Raw genomic sequence first — 11,321 nt, 5'->3', positions numbered from 1 at the left:
TGGCTGTTCTCTTTACAGACAGTACGATCTGCGAGAGAACAGCAAACGCTCAGAAGTCCTGATCGACCTGACCGAGTACTGTGGACAGCTGGTGGAGGCCAAATGCCTGACGGTCAACCCTCAGGATAACAACTACTTAGCGGTTGGGGCGAGCGGGCCCTTTGTGCGGCTCTACGACATACGTATGATCCACAACCACAGGTAACGGCGACGGAAATCCGTTCAGGGCTCTGGTGGGAAGGGGGAGGTGTGATTATCCATGCTCAACTTTCTCACTGTGAAATTTTATGCAGTTTTTTTTCCTATCACCCGCAGTTTTTTCAATCTGTACACTGGGGTGGTGCGAGGCGGGCTTGTGACCGCGTGGCTCTAGCGGCACGAGGCCTCGCCCTTGTGTGCGAACAAGAGGTGTCGGCGTCGATCAGGCTTCCAGCAGTTGAATGCTGTGATTATAAGGGTGTTCTTCTTTCTGACTAGAAAAAGCATGAAGCAGAGTCCTTCAGCTGGAGTGCACACGTTCTGCGACCGACAGAAACCCCTCCCGGATGGTGCGGCGCAGTACTACGTGGCAGGTATTGGGGCCTGTGCTAGGGGTAACTGATGGGAGTTTTAAGTTAGTGCCTGGAGAAACCCAGTTCTACTCGTCACACAAGAAACCATGGCTTGGAAGAGGTCCCCTCTGATACAGAAACGTTCCATGGAATTGCAGTTTATTTCAATTCTATACTGTGAATTCTTGCTTAGGTTACCTGCCCCCTTTCCCTGATTTGGCAGTGGTGTGTGTTGGTGAGCTGGCCTTGCTTCTTCTTGCCTAGCACAAATGTCTTTTTGTCACTTTTACTGGAAAGTCAAGGATTGGGCGCTATAGGCTTTCTCCTGGCACTGGTCCCAGCAAGGCTGCTGTTCCAAATCTTTTTGGCACAGAATTGGCTTGTCCGCATTCTGCAGATGAATCAGTGATGCAGTATCTGGGCAATCTACACATTTTTCTTCAGTGCTCATTAGTTACTATCTTTTTTTTCCCTAAATCTTTTTTTTTTTTTTTTAAATGTTTGGGGTTTTTAAAGTGTCTTAGGCCAGCATGTTCAGCAGACCAGTTTTGACCATCTTGCTTCTGATGAATCCTGCTAGAGGATTTCTTAGGTCCTCTGGATTGGTCATGCAACACATCTGCTGTCTGAAGCAAAGAACCTGGGTGTGAGCTGAATATTTAGGAAGCTTGATTTCGTTGTGCTAAGGTCTTTATTTAGGAAATCTGATTAGAGGGTCGAAGATGAAGGTATTTGCTTGCTGGTGGCTGCATGTCAGAGAGGCCAAATCTGTAGTGAATCCTTAAAACTGAGATTTGCTGGGTTCTGCAGGCTTCACTGTTCGCTACTTACAATCCAGCCTTCCTTTCCTCCAGAGATGGCCTTGCAGAATTGCTTTCTAGACCTTGTGAGAAGGCAGGTACGTGCGTTTACGTGGCTGATGGAAGGATTCGATAAACATCAGTAGGAAATGGAAAGCCACTTCGGTGCACGTTCTTCGTAGCATTGCCCTCCTGGCAACCTCTTGTAAAAGGGAGGAGCTGGAGTAGCACAAAGAGGACAACGTTACTAGTTACGCTAATACTTACGGACCTCTTCTCTCCACAGGGCACCTTCCAGTGAAGCTGCCGGACTACAACAACCGGCTGAGGGTTCTGGTGGCCACATATGTCACCTTCAGTCCCGATGGCACTGAGCTTCTCGTCAACATGGGAGGGGAGCAGGTAAGATGACCTCTAAAGCTTGGCAGAAAGCTCTGGAATTGACCTTTACTGACCTGGGAAAGATTCTGTAACTCATTCTTGAAGCGTCAAAGTGCTTCTCTGATAGAATCTAGTGAATAAGGAACCTACAAAGGCCTTCACCTGGAATATTGATTTGCTTTAATTTTAAGCGCTGAGTGATATTCCTGGATCTTTTGTAAAGCCTATCAGTGAAATGAGGAAATCCTCCTGACAGCATTAATTAGCATGGATTAAGCAGGACCTTCACTTGTGGGCAGGTTACTCTCTGGTTGTCCTCTGCAGATCTCTTCCTCACACATGCACTTGTTTCCTTTAAGAGAAGGCGCTGAATTAGGTGAAGTGTAGGTTTGATCTGGGCTGTCAGTTCCTATAGCAGCACAGTTTTAAAATGGGGGCTTTGCAGGGCTGCTTTTGAAGTTTTTCAGGAAATCCTGGTTTCATTTGAGAGAGTCTTGCCTTGGTTTAGTGTACCACCTCTTCTCTGTCAATAGGTGTTTGGTTTCTTCATCATCACTGTGTTAGCTGAATAATTAAAATATCTTAGCAGAGTTGAAGCTTTTTGTGCAGGTTGGTTTGGGGTCAGGTCATCTTTTAAGTTCTGTAGATGTGGAGAGGGCTTTCTTACCTCTGGAGTCAAGGATCCTATTTCTCAGCATGATTCTTTCTGAACCCAGTGCTGGAACGGAACACGCCGCTGGTGCTGCTGTCATCCTGTGTGTACCTGTCTATAAACAAGATTCCCAGCTGGAAATTGGAAATAGCAAAACACAAATGTGGAACCATACATCGGCCTGACCCTGGTTTATTTCTGTGACTTGAGCACCAACGTTTCATTGACCTTTTTTTTTTTTGTCTCGTTCTCCTTCTTTACTCCGTAGGTCTACCTGTTTGATCTAACATACAAACAGCGACCGTACACTTTTCTGCTCCCAAAGAAGTGCCATACTTCAGGGGGTAAGTATCATACTGGTGTGATAAATGAGCGGAAGGCAGAGTGAAATCACATACTACCCAACTCTGAGTGAGGGTGCAGCCCTGTTGGGGCAAGAACTAGGAAAATTAGTTCTAAAACCCTTCTACAGAGTGACAAACCCTCTGTCTTGAGGGGAGAAGTGAGCTGTGGAGAGGTGTATGTGAACTAAGGAGGATGCTTAAAGCTGCGCACAGAGAATAAAGTAGACTTTGTTGAGGTTCTAGTATCCTGCCTTCAGCTAAGGGGGAAAACTTTGTGGACAGGCATGATTGTTGTTATTTTTGAAAACATATTAATACAATGTAGAATATATCTGTTATCCCTTTATACACCCATTAGGAAGGAGACAGAATAATCTCTTCCCTAGCCTAAGAATCTGGCCTGGCACTAATATCCTTCCTGGTGGTGAGATAGTTGAATCAAAAAGTCATTTATCTGATGAGTAAGTATGTCCAAAAACTTTTTTATTCCTGGCCCTGTTTCTTAGAGGGCCTGTTCACACACAGATACCGCAGGCAGCGAAGGTCTGCAGCGTTATTCCCCGGGCAGAGGCTGACTCTTATCAAGGGAGTGTTCCCTGCTCAGCCCCTTCCCTGTTTTCGGAGCGCTCTGGCAGGGTTTGATCTGTGTACTCGACGCGCCTCAGGCCTTAATCTAAAGCTCACATCCTGGCAGCACATACGTGCCCTGCCTGCCTTTCTCTTCACTCGCGAATGCGTGTGGGTGATCTGTACAGTGGGATCTGGTGAGGTCACGCTGCAAACGGCAGGACAGCATTTGGACGGGCTCACTGTGGAGCAGTCACAGCAAATGCTCCACCCTGTTGGGCACAGAAAGTTCAGGCGAAGGCTGTACCGGTACAAAGGCTGAGTGTCGTGTACGCGCGCGTCCTTGCACGCTGAAATCTCTGAGCAGCTCAGGAGGTTGGTTGGACGGTGTCTCCAGGTTCACAACCTGTGAAGTGGTCACTGGAGTGCTCCCAGCTGCCCCATAGGTACAGTTTGTAAAAATTGAAGCTGAGGATTTTCTGTAGAAATAGCAGATGCTGTGGCTGTGTGACCTTCAGAGGATTACTTCAGCTTGCAAGGGTTCCTTGAGCAGTAGGGTGAGGAAGGAACGAAAGGAAGAAAGCATCTGGAATTCATTACTGGATTCCTCCAGTGTTTCTGCTCATCCTTCTTGTTCTATTAAGTGTTTGACAACTTCACTCTATAATTGTTTATCTAAGTCAGTTGGAAATACAAAGTTACTGATGTTCTGAATACCTGTGCAGTTTGAAATGTCAGGCTTCTGGTGATCAGCCGGGTGCTTCCTTCATGGCCTAGACTCAGCTTCAAGGAACTTCAGTTCAAGCTGCCCTCTCTTTGTGTGTGTGCACTTAGCTCTACGTGTATCTAATTTGCTGTTCTGGAGTTGTATTGCAAAATATGCTACAGAGACTTAGTAGCAAATGTAAAAAGGCAAATCAAATCCAAGTGGCTGGGGGAGGTGAGGGGTGTGGAATCATGGAAGTGTTATTTCTCCTTGGAATGAGGCTCTGGCGTTAGCTTGGCTCTGCTGTGAAATAAAACCTTGACGCTTCAGATATTAGTTTTTATAATCTACGTTGATACTTAGCATGGCTGTATGTTGTTTTCCAACCTTCAGAAGTGCAGAATGGAAAAACCTCTACCAATGGAGTGTCGAATGGCATCCATCTCCACAGCAACGGCTTCCGCTTGTCTGAAGGAAGAGCACATGTGAGGTAAGGGGACAGCTCTTCATGAAAGCCCTACGCCTTAGCTCTTGTCCTCCTCCTCTTGCCAGGGTTAGGTGCTGCTAAACAAGATGCGACGTGCAAATCCACTTGAGTGCTGAGTTGATTGTAAAGTAGCTTCTGTTCTAGGAGCTGTGTTTTCTTCTTGAGCCTGGACCAAGAGGCAGATCAGGCAAGACTGTCCTGGGAGAAATGTTGTCCGGAAGGGTATTTCCCCTTGTATCATGAATTACTGCGGACAAAACTAAGAAATTACTTTTCAGGCTTGGAAGTAAGGCGTTCATTGTTAATTCCTGGCCCGCAGGATCTGTGTCTTGGTAAATGGGTGAGGCTGTCAGGTCAGAAGAGCCTTGCTTCCCTCTGCCATTTTTCGGGGAGCACCTGCCTGCTGCAAGCTGAACCCGAAGCAGCCAAAATTGCTTTGTGACAAGGACACTGGCGTCACTGTTCCCGCAGTCTGCATGTGAGCTAGGAATGGGTGGAGAACCCTCTTCTATTGTTCCTGCTGCTTGCTTTCCTTAAGAGCAAAGTGCAGTTGGGGCGAAGCAGAAGCAGGCGTGAAGCACATCTTGCTGACTGTTTTTTCCTCCAGCTGATGAGACGTGGTTGAAAGTCAAGACACAGTTGCTTCATACCATATATGGGTAGTCTAGGTTCCACCAAAGTCACAGTTGAGTGTTTTCAGCTTGCTTCCTCTAGATGGCCCCTCCACCACGGCGGCAGCGGTGATGTGGCCGGAATTTTGGGTTGCTGAGCATGGGCCTTGTGCAGCCCTGTGAACTCGGAAGCTTGGTTTCCTCCTGAATTTGCATCCTGTTAGGCGTTGCTAAAAGAGGATTGGAAAGATTGTTTATGCAGTGAAAGGAAAGATGTACTGGTGAAGTCTGAGGGATTAGATTCTTAAAATAGCCACTGTTCAATTTTGCAGGTATGTCTGTGTATAAAGAAAAAAATGGAAACAGTCAAAGGATGGTCAGAAAGAAACCTTGCTCCTAAATTCAGATTATTCTGGTTGAGGGTCTCCTCGGCCTTTTTCTGAAACTTGCTATTAGCTAATGCTTGCTGTGGGATTTGCTGAGCTAGAACAGAACACTGTGGATGTGTGAGACTTACCTGCGCTCCTTTCTTCTTTCCCTTCAGTCCCCAAGTGGAGTTACCTCCGTATCTGGAGAGAATCAAGCAGCAAGCCAACGAGGCCTTTGCTTGCCAGCTGTGGACTCAAGCCATCCAGCTCTACAGCAAAGCAGTCCAGAAAGCCCCCAACAATGCCATGCTCTATGGAAACAGAGCTGCTGCCTACATGAAGCGCAAGTGGTAAGGAAGCAGAGAATATCGGAGAGTTTTGTGTCACAGGCCCTGCTGGTGCCTGACTTCTCAGTACCACAGATGCATCGTTGTCCATAGTGAAGCATCTGGCTTCCCCGTATGGAGCAGATTTGAGGTTGTTGGATCAAGCTGTAAGGGGGTCACTTCTGGCACAAAACAGGGGGATTGCACAGCAGCACGTGTTGGGAAAATCGTGGCCATTGATACCGCCCAGGCAAGCCCAGCTGGTGGTAGCTCATCATTTTGCCTACTGGCATGCTGAGTAATGTTCTGTTCCTTTCCTGTTTAAAAACAAACCAAAAATCCGCTTCTGAGTAACTGCATTATGAGTGCCTCCACGGGTGTTTGCATTTCTTTGGGTGGTTCTGATCTGCATTAGAGTATGGCTCTAAAGCTGCTGGCAACAGAGGAGGTAATGGTTACTGTGCCTTGTAACTTCCTATCTCGTGATACAAGATTTTGTAGGACTGCCTGGAGTTGCTTTGGTTGCTGTTTTATCCAGGTCGCTGGTACTGCAGATAGTCAGAAGTGACCCGGTGGTTCCTGTGTGACCCCAGCTAACCCACATTCCCCTGGACTGGGGAGGTTGCAACTGATGCCTCGGAGTCTGGAGGAGGTTCTGTCTTGATTGTTGCAAAATACAAGTTACCCTCTGCAGTAGGTGATGTCTTCTTTGACCAGTAGCCAGAGCTGCATCTGCAAGATACAGCTGAATTATTTTAGTATCTGTCCCCTTGAGCAGAGTAAGACTGAGTAGCATGGCTTGCCATTAACATATTTAAAAGAGCTGTGGTCCTTCATCTACATTTGCTTTGTGAGGATATCCTTCTCCGCTCCCTGCTGAAATCCCCAGTATGAATTCTCCTATCTTCTTGCCAAGATAAAGAGCAGCCAGCAGTTGGTAACTGGCCTACTGGCTGTTTCGCAACAGCAGAGATTTGGGAGCTGCCTCCAAAAGACCTCAGTGTTCAGAAGGAGAAGAACAATAGGTTGAGATTAAGGAATGGAAGGCAGAAGCTGAGTGCTGATCTCCTGAATGACATTTTTCTTATAGGAATTGTTTTTCCCGAAGGGTGTTGGCAGATCTGAACCTTTCTGCGTGTCAGCTACAGTTTTCGGTAGTGGGAAGATGTGAAAATATATGCACAGTGGTTTTCTGTGGCAGGCAATGATTAGAATTTAAATAGTGCTGAGCTGATACCTTCTCAGGTGCGAGGCACTTCCCTGCTAGGAACAGCTACTGGTGTACGGCAGAAGGTGGCTGGGATGTAACTGGGAAGGAGGGCAAAGCAGTTGAACAGTGACCCACACGGAACCGCTGTGTGTCTCTTGAGGTGTCCTTCGCTTTCGGAGCAGGACTGGCTGTAGGCCACCCTGTAGAATCCTGCAGGGCTTGCTTTGGCCCCATTCTGTGAGTAACAGAGAGATCTAGAAAAGAGGAAGGTCTGCAATTTTCTAACCTTGCTCAGCTCCCTTAAGATGCTGCTCGTACTCTGCAGCACTTGCAAGGCTGTCCTTTTAAAATTTGCTCCTGAGAGCCAACGGCATCACTCTCCAGATTGCTTTTAGCAGTCTATGTTGACAGTACTTAGCTGGTTTCCAGTTAGAGCATTTTGGCACAAGCTGAGTCAAACCTGTAACAACGGGAAGAGTCAGTGCCTGCTTTACATCTCGACATGTTCATTTTCACACCAGTCTGTTGGGCTGTCTGACACTGGTGCTTGAGGTTGAAGGATTTTTGAGGGCGGCAAAGCAGCTAATAGCCCCATCGGCTCTGAAAATGCGAGACACCCCCATCTGTCATCGTAACAGGTAACTCTTTTTTTCCTGCTTTTTTGGAATAAAAGTGGCCTGACACTGTACATCCAGCCTCCTGGTTTAACACAGACACAGTGCTGCAAAGACAGCCCTCAAGAACCGTGTTTCTGCTGCCGTGCTGCAGATCTCGTGGACGAGACACTCCGCCTTCTGTGTTGTGCTAACAAGCTGTAATATGTGGCCGATACCCGCCTCGCCGGGAGGGAGCAATGGGATGATCTGTTTGTAGAACGTGCCTGTGGCACTGAATAAGCGCTGCTTAGTGAGTTACCCCAAGATTTGGAGCTCCCTTTAATGAAGAGACAGAGGAGTGCCTCTTCCCTGACAAAGGCTCCACGTGATCTAAAATTGTCACCCCTGTGGAAGGTGCAATTCAGCCCCTTCCCCTTGGGGCTGTTTCAGACTTCGGTAAGTGCGGTGTGCATAGGTTACAGACCTGAAACATTCTTGCTGCTGTTATTAGTTGTCATATGGAGACTTGGCACACTCTTAAGACGGGTTGTGGTGCTTTGAACAGTTCGGACTCAGGTGTGTCAGCTCTGACTGACTTCTCAGCCTCTGTCAGTCTGAAGCTTGTCAGGTCTTTCCTGCTTCCTGAGCACAAGCAGAGACATTCTTATTTCCCCAACCCTCGAGCTTAGGGAGGTCTCCAGTAACTAAACAGGCTGTAATACCAGTCTGTTAGAACACTTTTTTCTAAAATGTAAAGAGTTTTCTTACAACAGTGTGAAAAGGCTGCTGCTCTGTGTGTTTGTCCATCAGGGCTAGGAAGGGAGGTGGTTCTGTAGCTCCTCCTTCGGGAGGGCTACAAGTGGCTGCGGGCAGGGCAACATGCTGCCACGCTGTGCCTCCACAAAGGGGCACGCGTGAGCTGTCGTGCTCCGAGGAGGCCCCGCTCGCCTTGCAGGAGAGGCCTTGTGTCTGCTTGGCCAGAGGGCTTGTGCATCCTCCATCTTCAAAGGACTTCCCGAAATGTGTTCTACCAGGGAGCTCTGCTCGGTCGGATTTAAAATGGCAGGACAAGACTTGCTGGGCTTTCCTGGGCGGCCACATCCCAGGGCTGCCTGCGCACGAGTGGAAGCGCGTTCCAGAAGCTGGGCTTGGTCAGATGGTGCCCCTGAGAAACTGCAGATGCTGTTAGTACGTGAGCTTGTGGAGAGAGGGGTGGAAAGGGCAACCTTTGGAGTGAAATGAGGGCTGGGAAACGCCAGTGGAAAATGTGTGCTGTTTCTGCTTGGGCTATCTAATCCTCCCCTCCCTTTTTCTTCAGGGATGGGGACCATTATGATGCTTTAAGAGACTGCTTGAAGGCCATATCCTTGAATCCATGCCACCTGAAGGCGCATTTCCGCCTCGCCCGCTGTCTCTTTGAACTCAAGTACGTGGCAGAAGCACTGGAATGTCTGGATGACTTTAAAGGGAAGTTCCCAGAACAAGCACACAGCAGTGCCTGTGATGCACTAGACAGAGACATCAATGCAGCCCTCTTCTCCAAGAGTGATAATGGTGAGTGCGGTCCTTCAAGGTTACACCAAAATCTAAAGATGGAACAAGGAATTTTCGCCTTAAACTGCCCCTCTGAAGTAAAGCTCCAACTTCTGAGAGAGATTGATTGTTACTGTGCACAAAAACTGGCCTGAGCCTGTTCTTTCCTTGTGCCTGGTCCTGGTTTGCTCTTGAGCAAGAGTGTGATAAAAGGAGGCTGATGTACCCAGGAGATAATCTGGAAGGAAGCTTGTGCTCCAAACCCTGCTCCCTGCTATAGTCCTTGGAATAGTTCTGAACTCTTCCCTAAAGCTGTTGGGGTCTCCTAGAGTGCTTTCTGTTTGCCAAGATGTTCCTCTCCAAATTGTAATGAGAGAAATCTGTTGTCTTTTCCAGCTGAAGACAAGAAAGGGGGTGGCCCTATCCGACTGCGAGCCACAGGCCGCAAGGATTCCATCTCAGAGGATGAGATGGTGCTGAGGGAGCGCAGCTATGACTACAAATTCCGATATTGTGGCCACTGTAACACTACCACAGACATCAAAGAGGCCAATTTCTTTGGCAGGTATGTTGGCAGAACGTAATAGGGATGCAGGACAGGAGCATGAGCAGCAGCAGAATGCTCTCTTCCTGTTGGATAAAGCCTCATGCGTAGCCCCATGGGACTGCTCATAAGATGACGCTGACACTGGTTTGCAAGGTTGAAAAAGATGGCAGAAACCCTCCTCCTTGTGTGGCTGCATGAATAGCTGATTCACTAGCAGATCCACAGAGGACCTGGTTGGGCTTAGCCTTTCAGAAAAGCCATTTGGGATTGAAAACGTGAATCCTGGGGATGGAGGAAACCCAAACCATACAGAAAGCGTTGTCTGGATCCGTAAGCGTGAGGGGTGGCAGCCTGCTGGTTGTAGGATCCAACGGAGATTCTCGTGTCTGCTAGAGACTAGGTTTGGCTCTGAGCTGTGATCTCCAGTCTCTGCTCCTCTCACCCTAGCAATGCACAGTACATAGTCAGTGGGTCAGATGACGGCTCCTTCTTCATCTGGGAGAAAGAAACCACCAACCTTGTTAGAGTGCTGCAGGGAGACGAGTCGATTGTGAATTGTCTCCAGCCTCATCCCAGTTACTGCTTCCTGGCCACCAGCGGCATTGACCCGGTTGTACGGCTGTGGAACCCTAGGCCAGAGGTAAGAGCTGCAGCGAAAGCCTCTCTTCTTGTCATGAGATGTAACACATACTGGTCTGTCCTACTGGGATCGCTTGAGAGCTGCAGAAGCAGTAACAGCTGGTCTTTGGTTCTGGCGTTGCCTTGCTGAGTTCTCTCCCTTCTTGTCTTGCAGAGCGAAACCCTTAACGGCCGCGTGGTAGTAGACATGGAAGGTGCTTCCCAGGCCAACCAGAGACGAATGAACGCAGACCCGCTGGAGGTGATGTTGCTGAACATGGGGTACCGGATCACAGGACTGACCAGTGGTGGGGCTGGAGGCTCAGACGATGAAGACAGCTCAGAGGGGCAAGTCCAGTGCCGGCCCAGCTAAAACAGAACTGCCTCTCCTTCCTCTAATTGTTTGGCTGAAAGGGAACCTAGTTTCCTTGGTCCTGAACTTTCTCTCATGAATGACTGCACTGTTTCGCACTATGCACAGAGTAGGACAAGCTGGCAGGGGCAGGAGCGGCCGTCTCTTTAAACCATCGCCACCACCTCCTCCTCCTCCCGTCACGCTACTGAGCAGCGTGGCAGTGCAGTCCGGGGTTTGCCTTTAGTGGAATTTAGTCCCAACAGGGGTCTTTGAGTTGTCTGTAAGCAGTGTAAGCTGGTGATTTCTTTTCCAGAGCTGCTGTATCATCTGGTACAGGGAGATGTTGCCAGCATTCATGCATTCGGAGAGGATTCATATTCCTAAATAAAATACAAACCTAGGGCAGGGGTTATGGAATGAATTTACTGCAGTGATCTTGGACTTGAAAGCTTGACTCTGCTTTTGTGGTACCAGCCTGTCTAGAGGCCCCTGGTTTAGAGTTGTTGGCCATGAAACACCTGTTTTGTCCCTTAATGTCTTTCTTCTGGCTTCCACCTCTAACACGTTGTCAGCAGGTGTAGGTGTGTTGTGTTAAGGACTGGATATTGCCTGTCTTATCCCCGGGCATCTGTCTTAGTTGATGGATCCATGAAGGCACTGAGTGTGTGC

At 48.4% G+C, this 11,321-nt stretch overlaps 1 protein-coding gene across 3 annotated transcripts in view; it reads left to right on the top strand.

Moving 5' to 3' along the window:
- Positions 1-11,073, top strand: part of WDTC1 (WD and tetratricopeptide repeats 1) — a 17,468-nt gene extending 6,395 nt beyond the window's left edge. Inside the window, exons 6-15 of one of the 3 annotated variants that reach the window (XM_009869843.1) lie at positions 19-201; positions 478-572; positions 1,638-1,753; positions 2,653-2,728; positions 4,398-4,491; positions 5,644-5,817; positions 8,918-9,159; positions 9,529-9,697; positions 10,127-10,319; positions 10,473-11,073. In XM_009869843.1, coding sequence (XP_009868145.1) covers positions 19-201; positions 478-572; positions 1,638-1,753; positions 2,653-2,728; positions 4,398-4,491; positions 5,644-5,817; positions 8,918-9,159; positions 9,529-9,697; positions 10,127-10,319; positions 10,473-10,670 — 1,540 coding nt within the window. In that variant the 3' untranslated portion in view covers positions 10,671-11,073. Of the gene's footprint in view, positions 1-18; positions 202-477; positions 573-1,637; positions 1,754-2,652; positions 2,729-4,394; positions 4,492-5,643; positions 5,818-8,917; positions 9,160-9,528; positions 9,698-10,126; positions 10,320-10,472 lie in introns of all 3 variants that reach the window. The other 2 variants (XM_009869844.1, XM_009869842.1) reach the window with 2 other exon arrangements.
- The last annotated feature ends 248 nt before the right edge of the window (positions 11,074-11,321 follow it).

This window comes from Apaloderma vittatum, unplaced genomic scaffold (genome assembly GCF_000703405.1).
Source record: "Apaloderma vittatum isolate BGI_N311 unplaced genomic scaffold, ASM70340v1 scaffold37735, whole genome shotgun sequence".
Taxonomy (NCBI): domain Eukaryota; kingdom Metazoa; phylum Chordata; class Aves; order Trogoniformes; family Trogonidae; genus Apaloderma; species Apaloderma vittatum.
The sequence above is the reverse complement of the archived record's forward strand: the minus strand, read 5'-3'. Positions and strand labels throughout refer to the sequence as shown.